General features: G+C 36.5%; 2 protein-coding genes across 2 annotated transcripts; one reads left to right on the top strand and one right to left on the bottom strand.

Annotated features, from left to right (window-relative positions):
- The first annotated feature begins 3911 nt into the window (after nt 1-3911).
- Nucleotides 3912-11151, top strand: CLC-E (chloride channel E). The gene is made up of 7 exons (XM_020670583.2): nt 3912-4738; nt 5425-5815; nt 6103-6303; nt 6502-6968; nt 7806-8396; nt 9474-9676; nt 10526-11151. Exons 1-7 carry the CDS (start codon nt 4280-4282, stop codon nt 10584-10586), a joined length of 2373 nt encoding a protein of 790 aa, XP_020526242.1. The 5' UTR covers nt 3912-4279; the 3' UTR covers nt 10587-11151.
- Nucleotides 11152-13642: 2491 nt separating this feature from the next.
- On the bottom strand, nt 13643-20994 carry LOC18439664 (putative cellulose synthase A catalytic subunit 5 [UDP-forming]). The gene is made up of 14 exons (XM_006849823.4): nt 20586-20994; nt 20028-20223; nt 19721-19932; nt 19459-19561; nt 19107-19290; nt 18511-18777; nt 18064-18409; nt 17438-17575; nt 17194-17319; nt 16880-17092; nt 16348-16636; nt 15744-15940; nt 15311-15661; nt 13643-15000 (listed from the first exon to the last, which is right to left on the bottom strand). The coding sequence occupies exons 1-14, from the start codon at nt 20664-20666 to the stop codon at nt 14416-14418; spliced, it is 3288 nt and encodes a 1095-aa protein (XP_006849886.1). The 5' UTR covers nt 20667-20994; the 3' UTR covers nt 13643-14415.
- Between the last annotated feature and the right edge of the window lie 1300 nt (nt 20995-22294).

The raw sequence follows: 22294 nt of genomic DNA, 5'->3' as shown, positions 1-22294 counted from the left end.
TCCAAGAGATCATATGACATCAAGATGTGTAGATATGGGGAAAAAGGTTAATTTCAAAGTCTTGAAAATAGTGCAGCTTGTTGCGTATAATTTGGACCGTCCATTTTTCAGATTTTCCAGTATTTATAAATCTACTCAATTTGCACTATTTTTAAAAGCTTTAGATTTTGTGATTAGGGACGAAAATAATTTTTTAGGTCATCACAAAGTTTGCCGGCACCAAAACTACATCTTTTGGCATAATTTGAAAACGCTCCTTATTTGGTTTGTTTAAAATTGACACCTTATATAAACCACATCCTCTAAACTTTTACCGCTGGAGTCACAATTTTTTAATTTGGGATGTACTTCTCCTTCAAGAAAGAGACCTGCTTATTAGAGAAATTTATGGTCTTACCCCTCTAGTGTTTATTATTATAAGGAAAAAGTTTATATAAGGATGCTACCATATAATGTAGAACTACGGATGCCCCTCAAAAATCCATCGAAAAAAGTAGTTTTAATGTTGAAAAACCCTTTGATTGATCATCTCGACATCAAGATGTATGACTATGAAAAATAAAAAGATTTTAAGTCTCTTAAATAGTGCATTTTATGACATATTATCTACACCGTCCATTTTCAAGATTTTAATATGTTTTCAAATCTACTTGATTTTAACCATTTTTGGAAATTTAAAATTTTATAATTAGATATAAAAATAGATTTTGAGATAATCCTAACAACATTTTACATCAAAATTATATACCATGATAAAATTTGAAGGTGCACCTTACCTCTACACCTACGGATGCATCCGTATGCCAACTGCACCCTTATTATGATTGCCCCCAGCCAAACAAAGTAAAAATATATTCTACGTTCATACCCTTTTTTCCTCTTTTATTTACTTTTACTAAAATAACTTTTACTTCGGGTCTTAATGGTCCAAAGTGACGAAAACTTCGAATCGACATCATGAAGTCTTTTTTACTCTGACTTCAAACCTTCAAATTCTAAAGTGAACTTCAAATTTTGACTTTGAACTATGAAAATTTTGAGTTTTTACCACTTTGAATGGGGCCGTTTAGATACCTGGAAATATATTATCTGTGAAATATATTACGGCCGTAATACATTACTTGCAAATGGATTGTCACTGTTTGGGTAGTATTTAGATGCAACTTGGGAAATACATTGCTACTATTTGGCTATGTCTCGAAGAAATATGAGAGATGCATTACCATCCAAATATGAAAAATATGGCTATGTTTGGCTAACATGATTAGACTTTGGTGTCAACATGGTAAGTCATTGGAATAACATGATGTTATTGTGATAAGCCTTATAAGCAAAAAATTTATGATACCAAAATCAAAATCTTTATGATACAAGTTTGATTAGTAAACTAGAAAGTTTGGTAATTGGACTAAAAAATCTTGAAGCATTGGAGGAGACTAAAGAGGTATCTTATTTCAATTGAGCTTTTACTAATCTCTTATGAGGATTATGTTGTGTGAAATTTTTTATTATGATTGTGTTATGTAATTTCTTATCGATTACCAATTATTATTTTTATTATTTATATTTTTATACTAGAGCTGAAGGTGGGCTACAACCCAAATTGGGGATAGAAGAATGTAGAAATTTGTTTATTATGATTGCAGTAGAAAATTGTCTCTCAGTTCTACCACTGTTCAAATCAATTTAGATTTTGTCTCTCAGTTCTACCACTGTTCAAATCAATTTAAATTTCCTTACTTTCACTTACCAATTATTAAAAAAATTTATTTTTATATGAGAATCAAATGAGAGCTATAACTGAAATTCGGGATAGAGGGATGTAAAAAAATTTTATTATGATTGCAATAGAAATTTGTCCCCGTACCCTATTCAAATCAATATAAATTCCCCTTTTCATATACCCTACTCTCACTTTGTACTTACCTTAATAATTATAAAGTACAAGTATATTTGAGATAGGGAAATGTTTTTTAAATGGGGATAGAGCAAAGAGACACACACCAAATATTTCCAAAGATTACCCGTCAACGTCGTAAATAGATTTTTTATCCCTCACGGATTTCTTGATTTTTGGGAAAATCTTCTCTAATCTCAAGTAATGTATTTCCATTTCTTTACTATTAAAATGTACCCAAACGATATAAATATTATATTTTCTTCTAATCTATTGTCACGTAATAGATTAGAAGAAAATATTTACCCTTTTGGATGGGGCACTTTTTAAAGGGAAAGTTTATATAAGGTTGCAACCTTAGAATCACATATACACCTCAAAAATATATCGGAAATGTTGTTTTAATTTTGACAAAACACGCTAGTCGATCATCTCGATATCGAAATGTATGAATATGAAGAAAAAAAAGTTTTTGAGTCCCAAAAATAGTGCATCTTGCAACATTTATCTAGACCGTCTATTTTCAGGATTTATATATATATATATATATATATATATATATATATATACTTGATTTTAACTATTTTTTAAATTTAAAATTTTCTAATTAGGTATGAAAATAGATTTTAAGATAATACTGAGAATTTTTTATAACAAAATTATGTTATGATAAAATTTTAAGATGCGCCTTAATTGGATTGTTTAAGGTTGCCACCTTATAGAAACCGTACTTTTTTTAAAAAAAATGAAAAAAAAATAAAAAATAAAAAAATATGGATATAAATATAAAAACATAAAATTTGAGGGGAAACAGTAATAATGGATATCTGGGAAGATATGAGCATAAATCTCTTTTTATTACGAATCATTTATTTTATAAAAGTCATAATCATTCTCACTTATTAAATGCTAATGGCTTGGGTTGAGTCACAAAGCCTGAGAAATTCTTTTCTCTTTGAAATTTTGTGTTTATTGAATCACATGGCAGACATAATACACACCAGGTTATCATACAAAGCTAAAAAACGCATGAGTTTATGGTAGAACTTAGAATTATGAATAAACTAAAATATTTGATTAAAATAAAATGAAATAAACAAAAAAGTAATCCCAAGAAGAGCACATTGCACACTTCTACAAGCAAAAGAGTCATTTACTTGAGTTTTTTTTTTTTCAAAAAGTTGGAAAAAATTTTATATTATACTATTGAAGTAAAATACACATCAAATATCTCTTGAAGAGATTGTTACGACATTGGAGAACCCTCGAATTGAGATGATCAACCTTGAGATGTATGGATATAAAAAAACAAATTTCAAGTCCTAAAAACAATGCATCTTATAATAAGTTAATAAAAAAGATTGTCTACAAAGTGACCATCTTATAATAAGTTAATACAAAATGACTATTTATCACAACTATCCTCAAATTTTGGAGGTGCGCCTTACTTCAAGGTACAAACAAGCCCAAAGTTTTTATTCAATTTTAAAATAGTATTTTTGAAAATAATTTTATATATTGAGTATTGATTCCCGAAATACTTTAAATTTAACCGCCTAAAAATAGGGGGCTTAGATTACATATACATTTTACTTTTTTAAAAAAAATTTATATAAAGTTGCAACCTTGCACTATAGAAGTAAGGTGCACCTCAACAATATAGTAGAAAGAGTGTTTTGAAGTTGAAAAATTATCCACGATCATCTTGACCTTAAGATATATGAATATAAAAAAAAATTATTGAAGTCCCAAAAATAATGTATCTTGTAATAAATTTTCTCAACAATCTATTTTCAAGATTTTTAAATCTTTATAAATTTTTCAGATCTACATCTTTTTTAGAACTTTAAATTTTATAATTAGGGTTAAACATATATTTTGGAGACATAAGAAAGTTTATAACACTGGAAAAACATCTTCCAATAGAATTCAAAACTACACCTTACTTACCTTATACAAACCTTTTTTGTATCGGAGACTGCACCTTATACAAACCTCACCTTTTCTTTTACTGGAGGCCGGAGGCTAAAGCCGTCAAAATAAAAATTTGAGATCTCCAAAATATAAATTGTTTTACCCGAAGGTGTGAATGGACAGTATGCTCCAGCGAGAGCATGAAATCTTTATTCAAAATTGGTTACGGACCTTATCCACTCGTTTTGGATGGCCCACCCTTTAATATTACCCTTGCACTCCCGCCACTTCCTTCAAATCTCTCCCTCTAAATTCATCTTCCTTACCTGAAAATAGACCATCATCTCCTGCAATTCAGTTCTTAAAGATATTATTCTTCGATTCTTTCACCAATTCATTCCTCACTCTTATCTCTTTTGAACCTCTGCAAAATTTGAAACTAAACCCCGTCCTTTTCAAGCTCTATCAATGGCCATAACCTGTCTCTGTACAGTCCCTTCCTTACTCACTTCGCCCACCATGAAGGTTCCATATGATTCGTATGGCCACTATTCTGAGAGTTTTTCCCAAATTGGGTTCAACAGGCCGCTTTGGTTGAGCTCGATTAGAAGCCCTAGAATTCTGAATCGACTCTGTCGAATCGACTTGGGGTTTCTATGTTTCAGTCAATTACCAGAAATGGGTGGTGGGGGGTTCAGTAACATTGACAGTGACCAGAATTATCTCGAAATTGTCGACAAGAAGGAGGGGAAATCAGAAGGGGGAGGATACAATTTGGAGAAGATGCGTGATGATGAGGAGGATGATAAATTGGGGGAATTCACGTTGGCTTTTGGGGAAATGATCCCACCTGAAGGTTTTGCAATCATCAGTGCATGCTTTATCGGCCTCCTCACGGGAATTGGCGTGGTTTTGTTCAATAATGTGGTATGATTTCCCTCCCTTTTCTGAATCAATTATGCATTTATGTCAATCAATGAAATTTAGTGCTTCCCAATTTCAAAAGAAAAAAAAAAAAAAAATTGCTTCCATCTTATTATTATAATAGCATTGTGACTTGAGATCACTCTAGAGTCTAGAGCTTCATGTTGCAGAAGTGATAGGGTTTTATGTGAACCTCAATTGTTAGATGTCATTTGGTTGCCCTGTGGTCCTTAGTGCTTATTTATTCTTATGTAATTAAGGATCTACATGCGATATACATGTTCACTTGCTAAGTAGAATGTTGATATTACCACTTAGCGGTAATTTTAGGCATGACCTCTCTAGTGGTACTCTGTGTTAGTTCTATACTGTACAGTAGAGCTTGTAACACAAATGAATAGGTCAATTAATACCTTGTCTTCATTTTTCTCTCAGTTTTGGAAGTCCATTTGAACTTGTATATTCTGTTCAAACTCTTCAAAATTTCACCCTAAGGATATAATTATGTTGAATGTGTTTGTTTTCTTTGTTTTTTATTATATCTTTCTGTGTAATGGGTTGATAGTTTTCAATCAGAAGCATTAGGAAACTGCATGATTAGAGGTTCCTTTTTTTTTTTTAAGGTCATCGTCATGTATGCTAACTTAGTTATTGTTGATGCTGAAGGACAATGTGGACTCATGTTTTAGGTGCATGAAGTACGTGATTTCTTTTGGGATGGAATTCCTTCACGAGGTGCTTCATGGTTAAGGGAAACTCCCCTCGAGGAAAATTGGAAAAGAGTAATTTTTGTGCCTACATGTGGCGGGGTCATGGTGGGATTATTGAATATTCTTAGAAACCAACTCGAAGAACCTTCAAAAGGGACCCTACCATCTAATGTGAAGGCATCCTTAAAGCCTTTTTTGAAGGCAGTGGCGGCTTCTATCACCTTAGGAACAGGAAATTCATTGGGGCCAGAGGGACCCAGTGTTGAAATCGGATCGTCAATTGGCAAAGGAGTGGCTGCTGTATTTCAGAGGAGCAATGAAAGGAGGCTACCCCTTGTAGCTGCCGGATCAGCAGCTGGAATCTCATCAGGTTCTCATCATTTCTGTCCCTACAAAGAATTCTAAATATCCATTCTTGCAACTCATATTGGGATTTATTTGTTTACAATGAGTGTTCATGTAAACTAAACAAGTTGTATGAACAACCTGACTTTCCTAGTCTATTGCAAAAGAATTAAAACGTTTCTATTGCACCGCTCAATGAACTAGCTACACACCTCGGCTCTTTGCTTATTCCTGTAATTTTTTATTTGGATTGACTTCTTTGTGAAACTTTATGTGCTTTATATGAGTTAAAGATTTTTTGTCATGTCTTAGGTTTCAATGCAGCTGTTGCTGGCTGTTTTTTTGCTGTGGAATCTGTGTTGTGGCCATCGCCATCTGATTCATCCTCATCAATTTCAAATGCAACCTCAATGGTTATACTCAGTGCTGTAATTGCATCTGTGGTTTCCGAGGTTGGCCTTGGTTCTGTACCTGCATTCAGAGTTCCAGACTATGATTTTCGTTCTGCAAGTGGTATATTACTGCTCTTTAATTATTTGTTTATTTTCATTTACTGCACCATTTCTGCACCTTGAGGTTGAAGTCATTATTTTCAATTTGATGAAAATTTCAGGTTATTAAATCTATTTGAATTCTTAGTTGTTTATCTAGTTTTCAAAGATGATAAGAAATTATCTCACGTTGGTTCCTTACATTTACTAATCTTCTCAGAGCTTCCACTTTATCTATTGCTGGGTGTCCTGTGTGGGTTGGTTTCAACAGCCTTATCCAAATGCACATCGTATGCCCTCGCAGCTGTCGAGGCTTTTCAAAAGAACACAGCAATGTCATTGGCTGTGTTTCCCATAATTGGAGGCATGTCTGTTGGTCTGATAGCTCTAGTTTATCCCGAGGTTCTTTATTGGGATTTTCAGAATGTGGATATATTGCTTGAATCAAGACCGTTTGTGAATGGCCTTCCCGCTGATTTATTGCTTCAGTTAGTAGGGGCAAAAATAATAGCAACATCATTAAGCCGGGCTTCAGGAATGGTAGGAGGCTATTATGCACCATCTCTTTTCATTGGTGCAGCAACAGGCATGGCCTATGGAAAATATGCAAGCTATTTGATCACCCATTCAGATCCTTGGTTTAATCTGTCCATTTTGGAAGTCGCATCACCGCAAGCATATGGGCTGGTAACTATCTGAAAGCTTTTCCTTTGTTGCATGTGTTTAACTTGACTTTGTAATTGATAGTGAACTCCTTAGCTGTTGTAGAAGAGTGATGAATGAAGAGTATGAGATCTTGCCCATTTTTATTTCTGTAACCTTGACTGCTTTATTTAAGTTAGAGAATTCCTCAAGGTTGGTCCCATCTTTATTCTGATGCGCTCACTGAGTTTATTTTTCTTGTATTGTTGTTTTGTAGGATAGTTAGAATCTGCATGATTTCTGGTATTTCATTGAAGTGCAATCCATTTTGCTTTGCTGTTAATATGTCACTGGGCTATTGATACAAAAAACTAAAGGAAAATTTAAATGCAAAAGAAGTGAATTTGAATTTTTTGTTTTGTTTCAAGTTTAGTCGGATGATTAATGCAACACTACTCGTTCATTTCTGCATGTAAACTCTAGTGTAAAAAGTGAAATCATTTTCCTCTTTGAGTATTTCTGGATTGAACTGGCATGAGGTGGACTACAACCCGTAATTTGTTGTTGACATGAATTTTTCGACAATATTATCTCAATTTCGTGATATGTTCATATCGGGTCCATACGTCCCATTATATTCAAATCTCCCTATTTTTTCTCTGTATTTTCATTCTCTCCTCTTAATTTCATGATCTTCATCCAACCAGTTGGATTGAATGGACTTTGTATTTGGCTGCTTGTGGATTTATAGCCTTGTTCAGCAATATGCATGTCTTAAACAGAAGGACTAGCACCTAGTATTAATGGGAAATTTTTTATTCAAAATGCCTATACAAGTTGAAATCCAACAAGTGTTTATTGTGAAGCTTTTTGCTTTGACAGGTGGGAATGGCTGCTACTCTTGCTGGGGTTTGTCAGGTCCCCTTGACCTCTGTTTTACTTCTGTTTGAGTTGACTCAGGACTACCGAATAGTTCTACCATTACTGGGAGCTGTGGGGCTATCGTCGTGGATTGCATCTAACCTGACAAGAAAGAAGGATAACATGACAAGCAAAAAAGAAGGTTTTCAGGCTAAAGCTCCATCTTTGGAAACAAAGTCTATTAGTAGTAATCAAACTCTATACGCTGATTCAGATTCAGGTCAGGTGATCCCTGATTTGGTTGTGTCTACTTCTACCAAAGTTTCATCTACTTCGGACCTATGCGAACTTGAGAGTTCACTGTGTGTAGAGGATTTCAGTAGTGAAGTAAGAAATTTTGAGGAGACAATCTCTGTTGCACAGGCAATGAGAACAAGATACATATCAATCCTTATGACCACCTTGTTAACAGAAACAGTATCTCTCATGCTAGTGGAGAAGCAGCCTTGTGCACTTATAGTTGATAATGATGACTTTCTTATTGGAATTCTTACACTTGGAGATATACAACAATTTTGTAAATCAGCTAGAGCAAGCAGACAGCAAGCTGAGGTATCCCAAAGCGTAAAACTTGTTCCGTTCTCCTTTTACTTTTTCTTGTCCATTTTCTTGTTTTTTTTTGGGGGGTGGGGGGTGTGGGGCGTGGGATGAATCAAACCTGAAAAATCCATTAATAATGTAATGCTACATCTTACATGGTTAATCCTTCCAAATTAGAAGGTCACTTATTGTCCCCTCACGAACACCAGATCATTATCCACGCATGCAACAGTACTGGAATTATCTACAGCTATAATGTACATATCCTTTTTCTCCTCCCAAATTTTTTCTCCGTGTTCTTTTTGGCTTTCATTTTCATTTTCATTTTCCATTCTCCTTTTTTCATTTTCATTTTCCATTCTCCTACTAATTTATTTTTACTTATTAGATATTCAATGGTATATCCTTGATGTGAGTGCCATAAGATTTAAAGACAATCAATCAAAACATCCAGTGTCACAGTTCTCTTTCTTTATCCCATTGACTACTATAAGCTAATATCAAACAATACAAGGTACTCTTTGCTGTTCCTTTAATAGCTTTTGAGCCTTCGATGATGCTTTAAAATGTGACACATGATCATCAACTCATGTGGCATTTTTGTTACGAATTAATTTTTTTCTTCATAGCACTTATCACTAAAGATTATGTCCATATTCATGGTTTTAAGTTCAAATAATCTGTTCATCACCACGATTTTAGTGAAACCTGAGTTAATTAAATTCTTCGCATTCGGTGGAATTGAGACCTAATTTTTTTCACTAAATATTGAGAAACTCTGTTCTCCATAAAATGAAGAAAGCTGCAAATTGCTGTCTGGGGAAAAGAAGGTTCAGTTTGGGTCATTTTGGGGGTGGGAACAAAATTTCACAGTATCATCAGAGGACTTACAATTCCATTTTCTTTAGTTGTGTGCATGTATTCAAATCCACAGCCTATGGGTCTTTACAAAAGAGTTCATTACCACTAGGCTTCAGTTATAGCCTATGTATAAGTAACAAAATGAAGACAAACATGATTCAAATCCTGTCACGGTTTCCTTGTTTCAATTATTCATTCATAATATGTCCTTATAAGCACTTGAAGCAGGTGAGGGAGATTTACCACTGTAATGGAGGGAGATATTCAAAACTGTGGACAGCAACTCCTAGTATGACCCTTTTCTCGGCACAAAGGATTATGAACAAATATGACTTGAATCAACTTCCCGTTGTATCAGAACATTCTGAATCTTGCAAGGGTGGCCGATTGTTAGGTCTTCTAGACAGAGACTGTATTCATCTTGCTTGCAGGTTGGGTTTTCCTTTATTTCCTTCGGATCTTCTAGCATTTACTAAAAATTTATATATTTCTTCATAATTGTATATTAACTTGACAAGCACGCATTTCTCTGTTACTTGCTTTTCCTCTGTAGATGAATAATGTGCAATAAATATTTTCAATACTTAATGAAATAAAGATGTTACCGCAATTGGTTGGAACTGAAAGATATAGGGGCCAAACTAATGAGATTTAGATTATGGGCTGAAAGTTAGAGACAAAGTAGATTTCCCTCCAGTCAAGTTCATAACAACTGGAAGTACTACGGAGCATAAAATAAAAAACATCTTTTGCCTAGAAAAACTTTTCTTTAGAACAATGGAAATGGGTCGAAAGATTGATCCCTCATGGGAAATATCTGTGACAGATACCATTTTAACCTCAAATAAGATTGATATTTGATCACTTTTCGGTAATTTCATGCAATGTTTTCCAAAAATAAAATTAGAATGTGACTAAATAAGTAATGAATGTGGTGAGGCACGTCCTGTCAACCTCTTTTTTTGGAAGTCTGGCATAACTGTCAGTACCCATTGATTATGAATCAAGCTGTCTCCCAATCTTTAACTCCTATCTTTTTCAGGCCCAATCTTTTTTATTATTTTCCCTTTTTGCTGTATGCTCCCACTAAACAAAATCTGCATATAATATTCTGCTGTAAAGCCTCAATCTGAAATTTCAGTTGCAAGTTCATATATGGCAATGGGCATGTGATTCTTCAGAAGAAGCTTTCTCTTCAATTCTAATAAATTTTAATTCGGTAATGGCCATGTGGTTTCTTAACAAGAGTATTCTAATAAACTTTCTTTGGTGCTTTCCAGAGCCCTGGCAACAAAGGAAATTCTCAGCAATTCCCCTCGAGCAGAAGGATCTAATGGATAAAATATGCAGTGTACACTAAAACAATGTACCCAGAGGAATTTCACTATTTTTTTCTATCTGGGCGTCCAGAGCTATAGTCTAATGCCAAGCCCAGGACTAATCAAGAAGCTCACATGGTATCAAGGTTCATGGATCTTGTATATTAATGGGGCCCACATGAGTTACAGGTAATCTATTTTTATCAACTGGAAAGAGAGATCAAACAAATCTGCCAACCTTGTCATAAGTACACAACTTAGACCCAGCCAAGCGGCTCGATTTCAATGTAATTTGCCCAACATTATTCTCAATGAAAGTTTTACCCAATCAATATTTTTGCCTTTGCTTGGAAAAATTGGGGAATAGAGATGCATGCAGGAGCATTGCTCTTATGAGTCAGACCTTCTAATGCTGCTGAAATTGCTAATACTGGAGACAGTAGCTTCTTATTGGAACTTTCTCAACTGTATCTGTTTTGGTAGGTAAGATGAATTTTTTCCATGGAATTAAGATATGCACCTGATAATGATTAGATGTTTGGAGCTTTTTGACTTATAAACAATACAACAGTTATGGATTCCTTGTATACTTAAGAGGTATATAATTGCTACAGTTTCTTTTTTATCTTGACTGCTAAAATTCCGTACCACTGGGATAACATTTTCCAGCCAAACTGCAAATTAATGGGAACTTAACTTGCCTTAAGTCTTGTCGGGTAAGTTAAGATTCTATTTAGGGGAAATAATTTATTTCAAATTCAGATTAGCTTCACATTTTCAATCAGTCGATGCTGAATGAGAAGACTTCTATTGTTATCAATGTGAAAAGTAACAGTGGACCCATATAAACAGAAAATTTGAGTTTCATATCATATTATGCTTCAACTTACGGGATCTGATGAGAACTTTCAATTTTATAGAGTGCAATAGTATTTTGTAGTAGCCTAGATGCCATTTATTTTTTAATTTTTTATTGGGATCCCAAAACCACTACCACATTCATCTCGACTAGATGAATTCATTGACTCTATCTTACTGTTCCTTTTGACTTGAAAATTGTAAGAACTAAGCTACTGTTTTATTTCTTTTTCCAACGTATGCTCATGGGGATGTGTTCTATGATGTAGTTTATTGCAAGAAACTTGATGGTAATTGTGGTAAACAAATATATGAATAACCACCGATCTCACAACCCTAGGAACACACTTATTGTAAAAAAGCAACAGAAACAAACATTGAGTTGGGAAAATTTGAGGGAATCCTTCCCCTCAAACGACAAAAACTGCTACTATGCTGATCTGAGAAAAATAAAAACAAAGAAACAAACAAGGTTGGAACTTGTTGCAGTTGTTTAACTGTTCCCCCTTGCAGCTGAGAGAGAAAGAGAGAGAGAGAGAGAGATTAAAAAACAAGATTGTATTTGTCTTAAAAAATTAAACTATAATAATGATGAAACCATTGGAATTATTGGGCTGAGGTCCCCCATATGAATCTTTTTGCCACTAGGGGGTAGAGAGAGAGAGCATTTAATGGTGCATTGCGTAGGGAGGAAAAAACATTTCTTTGTTTATAGCCATACCCACCCTTATTTTATTTTTCCAAACAAATATTTTATGCAGTTGTCACATGCTGTACACATCTCAAACTGGGCCTACTATTATTTTCTGGACAGTGGAGTCTTCTCTCTTGCTGTACAAGGGAAAAGTTTATATAGAGTCTGAGGCTCTAAATAATCAAATTTGAGCCTATCTCAAAAATTTTACTAGAAGAAGTTGTTTTGATGCTCAAATATCTTTAAATTGATCATCTCAACATCAAGATGCATAGATATGAGAAAAAAATGGATTTTAAGTTTCAAAAATAGTGTATTTTGTAATGCGTTTTTGGATCGTCAATTTTCAAGATTTTCAAGTTTTCATAGTTTTGTCGATCTACACTATTTTTTAAGCTTTAAACTTTATAAATAAATATGAAAATATATTTTAAGGCTATCCCAAAGATTTTCATTATTAAAACTACATTTTTCGACACTATTTGAAAGTAGGCTCTAATTTGATGGTTTACAGCCTAGGCTCTATACAAACCACATACCATGTATAATGCAGTATATTCTACATATAGTATATGACAATAGAAACCCTAAGCCATTACGTCACCTCTCAAATTGAAAATCAACCAAAATTAAAAAGCCAGCTCTGATTTTCAAGAAACCGAGTATTTTGAGGGAAAACATAGAAAGGACTGCCAGAAACTAGTTTCTTTACAAAGGGACATACTTTTCTAGGTATTAAAACAACATCTTCTAGTGAAAGTTGAAGTAGGTTCTAATTTGATTGTTTAGAATCTCAACTCTATATAAACTTTTCCCTTAATTAAAAGGCGCCGTTTCTATAAAATTACAACCTTCAACAATCCAATTAAAGCGCACCTCCAAATTTTATCATAATACGTGATTTTGTTGTAAAACTTTCTTAAGATTATCTTAAAAACTATTTTCATATCTAATTAAAATTTTTTAAACTTCAAAAATAGTTAAAATCAAATAGATCTATAACATATGAAAATCTTGAAAATGTATGATCTAAACAATGTATTGCAAGATACACTATATTTGAAACTCAAAAACATTTTTTTTTAATATTCATATATCTCAATGTCAAGATGATCAATTAGAGGTGCTTCTCAACATTAAAAAGATTTTTTAGGTGCATATGATTCTACATTTTAATGTTGCAGCCTTATATAAACTTTTTCCTTAATTAAATGCTTTACTCTTTTCTTTGATTGATTGATTGGGTTCAGTTTTGATGTACAGCATAAATACAGCTGGGCCTGAAAGCTCTGCACACAACTGGGCCGAAAGCCACACATCTGTATATTGATAGAACATGCACTAGGCATCAACAAAATAACCCCGCCCTCTCTCTCTCTCTCTCTCTCTCTCTCTCTCTCTCTCAAAATACAAAATAACAATTTTTCTGAAAATACAAAGTGATAATTTCTCTCTCTCTCTCTCTCTCATCTGGGGGAAAAAGGAAAATGTTTGGAAACCATCACATGAAAAAGTTTTCCATCACATGAAAAAGAACTGAAGATTCCTGTTATTTGAGCAGGCAACAAATAAAGAGTTCATCAGTTCAACTGAAACATACAGAGACATCCATACACACAGGTTCCTGAAACAATGAGAACATCTTATTACAGACAAACTAAGGATTTGATGGGGATCCATTGCCAAATAACCAGGAAACCACCACCCCCAATTCAACACAAAACTTTCTCTGATCTTTTTCAGCCTTATGGCCAAACCTTAGCTAAAAATAGCAGAGGAATAATAATAATAATAATAATAAGCACAAAAAACCCAGTAACAAAATCAGCAGGATACACTTCCCTCCCACACTGATCAAACACATCCAATAATGGCCATGTGTCACAGCAGGCAAGACCTTGCCCTTATTGTGAAGAAAATCAATATAAAAGATCAACAGCAATAATACATGAACAATGTTGAACCTTCTATCTCTTGCCTGAATAAAGAATTAAGGAACACTTCTGAGGGGCCAGACCATCTTCTTCCTGAATAAAACTACACACAGTGAGCCTCGTAGTTCTTTCGTGTCTCGCTATCTCTCTCCCCCTAAAATGAGCTTCTCCATTAAAAATCAGAAAGAGAACCACTGCGAACTGGACCTGAAAAAGAATGCTACAGAGCCTGCCCCTCTATCTACAGATTGCAGAATCCATCACAGCCACCATCATAATAACCCTTGCTTTATCTCACACGTGGTACCATAATTTGTAAGGGAAGCTCTCATCAATTTGGAAAATCCAAAAGAGAGCTCGCCAGATCAGTTACAGTCTAACCCACATTCTTCCAATACCGGGCCATCTGACCTGCTTAAGAAGGGGTCTATACGAACCCATAGGAGAGAGAAAATGGAGGCCAGAAGGATCGACCACACTATAATGATCGTGGGAGTCCTGTTTTGGCGGCCAAGAAGACCCTTTAGGAAAGGGTAGAGATGGACAATCACCCAAAAGGCAAAGAAGAGTTTACCAAAGAGAGGACCCCAAGACTCATAGCCATTATTGATAGCATTGGAGATACCAGCAACCACACCGATAAGGTTTATTATGAGGAGAGTTGTGGGGGGAATCAATAAGGTGGTCCATTTGAATGCATATAGTTCTGAGAATTCTGAATCATCCCCAGCCTTTGATGTCACAGTAAAGTTGGTATCTATACCTGCAAGGACCTTGAGCAAACCCTGGAACACTGCAAATAGATGAGCTGAGACACCCCCAATAACCCAGAACTGCTCATTTCTCCACCAGTCATCAATCCCAACACCACTCCATCTCATTTCGAGGATGCTTGTGGCGAAAATGCAGATGAAAAGAGACAAAAACCACAAGCTAGCAACATTGCTAAGCTGCAAAATCACAGTAAGAAATAACAATATATCATTACTAATTCACAGGAAAAGAAACATTGTTAACCAATTGGGTTTTTGTAACCAATCAATAAAACAAGAAGCATTTGGGGTTCTGACATTTGGGCTTTCGGGTTGAACCACAGAATGGCCCAGAAACCTTACATTAACCTATCATTATAAGTTCTTTTAAGTGATTCTACCAATTTGAGATTTTAAGACCACAATGAACAATGAAAACCAATTGGGCTTTTGAAATTCTATTATTTGGAGTTTGGGGTTTTCTATAATGGAGTAATGGAGCCCGTACCTCTGGTGTGATGAATTTTCCTGTGAGTAAGCACACAGCAGGAAGTGTGCAGTAAGCAAGAAGAGGGATTGATGTCCATGGATATACAGTAGCACCAATGTAGGATAGCCTCTCCAGCCATTTGAGACCACCTCCATAGCCATACCAAAGAGGGCAGTGTCTACTCAAGAAAATTTCAACTGAACCAAGAGCCCATCGAAGGACTTGGTTTAGACGATCTGATAGATTGATGGGAGCAGATCCCTTAAAGGCTGGCCTATTTGGGATACAGTATATGGATCTCCAACCATGACAGTGCATCTTAAAACCCGTCAAGATATCTTCTGTAACTGAACCATAGATCCACCCAACCTAGTAGAAAGAAGAAAAACCTGGGTTAGAGGCAAAATATGCCACAAAGAAAGAGGTGAAGGAGAAACGATGAAGGCCTTACCTCTTTACCCCAGTCTGTCTTGTCTTCATAACCACAGCTGATGACATGTATGGCTTCTTTCAGCAGGGAAGCGGGACTAGCACCTTTTAGCACTCCACCATTCTCAAGAAGAGTCGATGCAACAAATACCGGAGACTGCCCAAACTTCTTCTCCAACTTATGCTCAGACATTAGGGTTGACTTCTCACACTCAATACCTGCACAAATTTCACCCAGTTGAATTATTAACTGTCAAGATTTCTCATGCAAACAAGACAGCCTTCATGACACAAGAGAACATCATTTTATGAGAATGGAAAAGCAATATTGACTAATTTTTCTTTTTCTTTTTTGAGAAAAACTATATCAGTAACTAAAATATTGAATAAATTAGTTAGTAAACTATAAATGACAACAGAGTAAACTTTCTCATAACTGTTAATTGCTTCTTTTGTTTGATATGAAAAATAGCCAGTTATCTTTTGATAATTATGAACGTTCCTCAAGTCCCCATTTATTTTCTTCCAAAATCAGTAAGGACCAAGTCTAAAGCGCCAAGCAATAGGTCAATTCCTTAGATATAGCAAACGCAATTTGAACTGCGTTAACTCATAAGAAAGCCAACCTTCAATTCCCTCTTCTATACCCTCCAGAGTGCTGAACATTGGCTGCCCTGCATCACCCCTCCTAGAATTCTTCTTTTTCTTGTCTTGCTTTGGCTTGTTGAGCCTCTTCTTCTTCCTCCCTGAACAGCAACACCCACAGCAACACCACTTAGGCCAGCAATTGCAGGTCCTAGTGGGTGGCTTCTTGCTCTTTGGAGCATCATATCCATAGAGTGACTGCCTTCTAAACACGCATCCAGTACCAACATAGATAGGTCCTTGAATTCCGTCCAGACCTTTCATGTTAATCTGCACCATAAAACACATTAGCATTCCCTCTCACTTTATAAAGTTTATATCTCTACCGAGGATATATGCTTTCAAATGACTTTTCAGGCGAAATTCACAGTGAAGCCAAGTATTAGATAACTGACCATAGCTACTGATCTTTTGAAAACAAGAACAGAAAAGAAAATCACCAATAACAAATAATGCGCAAAGATAAGTAGAGGCCATAGCATATGGGATTAGAGAGCCTAAATGTCAACTTACATCAAAGAAGACAGTGTTGCGGTTAGCATATCGATCATGCCGATCAATTCCATCAAACCTCTGTGGAAACTGGACATAGCACACCTTCTTCCCCAACAGCGGATCCATCATAAAGCACATAGCCTCACGGAGAGCCTTACTGTTGTTGATGTAGTGATCACAATCCAAGTTCAAGAGATAAGGTGCATTTGTGAGCACTGCTGATACTCTAACCTGAAAGCATGTGGATCCAGTTTTTGTGGTAAGTACCATGCATAAAGCATAAGAAACTTTTACTTGTTTTAAAGACGACAGAAATGGACTTCATAGCTTACCAGAGCATTCATGGCTCCGGCCTTTTTGTGGTGATTAAATCCTGGTCTTTTCTCTCTGGAGACATAGACCAGACGTGGTAGTTCGTTTCCCTCAGTGTCATGCCCACCACTCTGGCCTAGAAACACCTGCATTTTCCCATAGCAGTTATTATTGGCATGGATCCCCAAGGGAAATTCCAACAAGAGAGAGAGAGAGAGAGAGAGAATTCAGTTATCAGAAGCTTCAAACTTCAAAAACACTGACCTGAATCATCCCTGGATGATCACGAACATTATTTCCAGGCCAAGGAGTTCCATCCTGCATTGTCCATCCTTCCTCGGGAACCTTTTGGGCCTTTGCAACCAAGGCATTGATACGAACCTTGAATTCCTCATACTCTCTCTGCACGCAAAATCCCATGTAACTTGCAAAGTTAACACCCATTTAGCAAAAACAAGTGGCCCATGCATTGGCCTAAAATAGAACAAATATAAAACAGCAGAATCCAGAAAAACTTTGCAAAACATTGAACGAAAGAAAGGAAACGAATGAATCCAAACCGAATTCAGTATGTGACCTTGATTAAATGTTTGAGATCATTTCCAAAAATACAAGGATATTTTGGCCCTCATGGAGATTCTGGCATGGTTATGTCAATTCTAAGAATATTAGTATAAATTGGATGACTTTACACACTATAAGAAAACTGAGGTGAATTTTAAAGCTTATCAAATTCCAGAGCTGTTGGAAAAGAAAATGTACAAAGGTATATTTAGGATTATGATTACCCATACTAAAGCACCTCAAAACTATTCCCATTTAAGTATTACATCTCACATAGACAGAAAGGAAAGAACTCAATTCGTTATATCAATTTGTGATATATATACCTTCATTGCCCGACGCTCTTTGACAAAAGATGGCAGAACTTTGTCTTTGAGATAATCAATCTTTTGCGCAAAGTACCACTCCGGTGCCCTTGGCTCAATATTGAACTTCTTGCAGAAAGGGACCCATTTTCTTGCGAATTCCGATGTTTCTGATAATGCCTCAAAAGTGAGCATGGCTGCACCATCATCAGAGACATAGCACGAGACCTTGTCCACTGGATAGTCCACAGCAAGAATTGAAAGAACGGTGTTTGCTGTGACCAAAGGTGGCTCCTTCAACGGATCCACAGTACTCACATATATATCAATGGGCGATAGTTGAGAAGGACGGCCCTCTTTCTCATACCTGAATGGAAAATTGGAAGCTTTTAGTTCGACTTAAATAGAACTGGAAAACCAAAAAAGAATTGGAGAAAGAGAGAGATGAAGATGACAAAGAACACTTACCTTAAAGACAGTCTATCAAGGTAAGTTTCTCGGTCAATTGGGAGCCACTTTGGGAACTGATCAAGAATCCAAGATACAGCAAACCAAACTTCACAAATGACAGAAATCAGCCATAGAGCATAAGCATCTTGAACGGGGTGCATCAGACGGTAGTGGAAGAAGAACCCGAGAACCACGAGCCGAATTATGATTATCATCCTGTATGGATTTATTTGGCTCGAAGGGATGGGTAATTTCCTTGACAATGGTTGCCGAGCTTCATCCATTCTGTAAAAACATAAATACATAAAGATATATATATATATATATATATATATATATATATATATATATATATATATATATATATAGAGAGAGAGAGAGAGAGAGGGAGAAAACAAGTCACTAAGAAATTCTTTTGAATAAAATAGCAGCCAATGGCACTTTTTCTAGGGGAAGAAAAATGACTGAGTGTTTCAAAACACTCCACGAAAATCCCAACCCGATTATCAAATATAATGGAGGCCAGTAAAGTACAGAGAATAAAGGTAGAAAAATAAATTAAAAGCAAGCACATTCAAGATTTTTTAGATGTTGGGAGGGTATCAGGAGCTTACAAGGGTAGATCAGGTCCATCAGGTCCATTGCCATCAGGATCCCATTCCTTGCCTCCATTTTCATTCCTCATTACCTGCAACTTCTCCTGTTTATGTTTCCAATTCTCCACCCTTTCTTTCCAAGCCACACTTCCATAACCATAAGCAGCCAGGTCCTTGGAAGGATCCATTGATCTGGGTTGCACTGCACAGAGAGAAACACACATTGTTTAGAAAGAGATAATACAATGCAAGTCTATGACAAGGTATAATCATTTTCCAAAGCAGTATTTACATAAAAAATAATCTCTAAACTCTATATTTAAAGATGTAAAACACAAATTTGTGATGGGTAAGCCGCAGATCTACATGCCAGGAAGATTGGGATCAGCAAAGGGAAGTGGGTGGATTCTTTTGCCCCCTCCACCCATGAATGAAGGTACCAAGGCATGTTGTTCAGGTGGGATATCATCAACCTAAGACACCAAAATACACAACAACATGAAATCAGACATGACTGAGGTAAATTATGAGAAACCAAAAGAGATATATCTATATATATATATATATATATATATATATATAGAGAGAGAGAGAGAGAGAGAGAGAGAGAGAGAGATTTCATGATCCCATACCATCTGGCCATTGGTGAGCAACGGAACTTGAGGCAACGTGTGTACAACTTGAGGCATGTCAGCATCTCCAGCCCTGCCATAGCTCATATGACCTTGAAGCATGGCCTCTGCGAGATATTGCATATCCTGATTGTCCCTGTCCCCGAAATTGAACTCATTTTCGAGATCATCCACATCCTCTTCCTCCTCATCACCTGCTACTCTTGCACTCCCTGAAAAGAACCCAACCATTTCAGAATTGCACAAAAAAAACCCCAAAATGAAAAGAGAGAAAGCAGAGAGCGAGATCCATTGAGAACCCACTTACCTTTGAGGCGTCTGAACCTGGTCTTGCATTGAGGGCACACTTGGTTTCCTTCTCTGCGTTCATATTCATAGCAAGTTCTACAAACTGGGAAGGCACACTCATTGCAGGCCACAAAGAGCTCGCCGTCCGCTGTTAAACCAACATCATCACCACAAATCTGGCAAATTTGGCCGCTCAACTGCTGCAAGGGCCTTGGCTGTAGCTCCAGAAAACAACCAAAATTAGATCCAATTCCCCAACAAACAAACCAACCTCAGGAACCCTACATTTTGAGAAAAAGAGAGAGAGAGAGTAGAGAGAAACCAGTTTTCAATCAATGTCAAAGGAAATGAGTGAGATACAGCGAGCGAGAGAATATAGTGAGGAAAAGGCATCATTTTGAATCAAGGAAGAAAATGAGGAGTGAAAAGCTGTGAGAAATAAAATGTGTGTGATATATAGAGAAAGAGACCCCATTGCTGAATGAAGAAGAAACAAGAGAAACCCCACATGGTGGGTGCTCAAAACCCTAATTATACTCAATCCCAAGGCCTCCATTAACCAAAACCCAGAACTTACTCCAGATTCGCCTTCCCGTCTTATGACCACCAACTCATTCCTATTGTGAGAGCCTGCAACCAAACCAGCGCTGGCCTCCATCGCTTCAAAGCTTGAGCAAAACTAGGGCTTTTTTACCCCACAGATCTGAGCCCCTCTGCGATAAACAAACCCAGAAATAATGGATCCAATACTTCACATTTGAGACCAAAACAGGGCTTTTTCTCTGCAACTCAAGCCTCGAACTCCCCCATTTGGGTACCTTTGGGGAAGTTCTATAGAAAGAACCAAAAGCCCATTCTTATTCCTTGCTTCTCACCCATAAAAGAACTCCCTTTTCTTAGTAAAAATGTATAGAGAGAGAGAGAATAATGAACCCTAGAGTTAGAGAGAGAGAAGCCCCATCTCTCTGCAACCTTCACCTGCCACTCGTTCCACCCTTTATCAACATCTCCGCCGACACAGCTAATGCGTCAAATATCTATCCCCCCACAAAGCGAGTTTAAAGAGAGCGGAGTAAATGGGTAAGCGTCTTTACTCCCAGCTGGTTTCACAGAAAGGCAATTTAGAGTGAGAAAGTGAAATGGGGTAAGAGTGTTTTTTTTTTCACAAAAAGCCAGTTTAGAGAGAGAAAGTGATGTGGGGTAAGCGTTTAGAATCGACTGGTTTTAACCCACAGGTCAATGACCCAAAATTGGAGATAAGAGAGAGAGAGAGAGAAACAGTCTTTGTTTTTCTTAGACATGGGTGATCACAGAATTCAAGTGGTGAAAAACCCATCAAAATTAAAAGCAGAGTTAAGAAAGATGGATGATTTTCTCTCAATAAATGTTCACAGAAAACAAGCAACAGTGCACCCATAAAAATGAAGCAAAACCCGACGGCCAAAGCAGTGAGAGAGAGAGAGAAGGAGGGTAAAAAGAGGCAGGAAAACAGACCTGCACATGCGGGTTCAGCAGTCACATCGGAAGCCCCACTTCTCTCTCTCCCCTCACCCTATCTTCTCTCTCTTCTTTCTCTCTCCTCGCCCTCCGTTCTCTCTTTCTCTCTCTCGGGCAGCGACCCGTTTGATGCGTTGTTGCTGCCCGCCACAAGCGGCCCCACCCACTCTCCTCTCTGTCTTCATCACTCTCTCTCTAGACATTTGTGACTTTCTCTCTCCCCTTCACTCTGTCTTCATCTCTCTCTCTCTAGATCATTTATGCTTTCTCTCTCCTCTTCACTCTGACCACGGCACTGTTCCTTATTCCTCACTCTAGATTATCTTTCCACCCTCTCTCCGTACTTGACCCCAAAGTCCAATAAACAGCTGTCTCACTCTCTCTCTCTTCTTTCTCTCTCTAAAAAGTTATAAAGAACTCAAGTCTTCTCTACTCTCTCTCTCTCTTCTCTCTCTCTCTAAAAAGTTCTAAACAACTCAGCTCTCTTCTTTTGACTCACTTTACTAAACACGTATTGATTCTTGACTTTTCTTTCCTCCCACTACAACCCATTTTTGGGTATGATACGGCAATTACCCTTGTTATTTTCTCTCTCTAATCAATATTGCCATTTAGGTTTTCTCTCTCCTCTTTTTCTCCTGTCCGATTTGCAGGATTTTCTCTCTCCTCTTTTTCCTCTGTCCGATTTGTAGGATTTTCTCTCTCCTCTTTTCTTCTGTCCGATTTGTAGGATTTTCTCTCTCCTCTTTTTGCCCTTTTCAGTTTCAAGAAACCACTTTTTTATATTAA

Source organism: Amborella trichopoda, chromosome 3, assembly GCF_054954075.1.
Source record: "Amborella trichopoda isolate Santa Cruz 75 chromosome 3, AtrichopodaSantaCruz75HAP2 v2.0, whole genome shotgun sequence".
Lineage (NCBI taxonomy): Eukaryota > Viridiplantae > Streptophyta > Magnoliopsida > Amborellales > Amborellaceae > Amborella > Amborella trichopoda.
This window is presented reverse-complemented; position numbering and strand designations above follow the sequence as displayed.

What these genes read in the sequence shown, in the direction of transcription:
- CLC-E (XM_020670583.2), top strand. Translation starts at nt 4,280, where the DNA reads ATGGCCATAACCTGTCTCTGTACAGTCCCTTCCTTACTCACTTCGCCC. An exon ending in TGGTTTTGTTCAATAATGTG is followed by an intron (nt 4,739 to 5,424) that starts GTATGATTTCCC and finishes CTCATGTTTTAG; the next exon opens with GTGCATGAAGTACGTGATTT. An exon ending in AGCAGCTGGAATCTCATCAG is followed by an intron (nt 5,816 to 6,102) that starts GTTCTCATCATT and finishes GTCATGTCTTAG; the next exon opens with GTTTCAATGCAGCTGTTGCT.
- LOC18439664 (XM_006849823.4), bottom strand. Translation starts at nt 20,666, where the DNA reads ATGGAGGCCAGCGCTGGTTTGGTTGCAGGCTCTCACAATAGGAATGAG. An exon ending in GATGGACCTGATCTACCCTT is followed by an intron (nt 18,778 to 19,106) that starts GTAAGCTCCTGA and finishes ATGTTTTTACAG; the next exon opens with AATGGATGAAGCTCGGCAAC. An exon ending in CCGGAGCCATGAATGCTCTG is followed by an intron (nt 17,093 to 17,193) that starts GTAAGCTATGAA and finishes ACATGCTTTCAG; the next exon opens with GTTAGAGTATCAGCAGTGCT.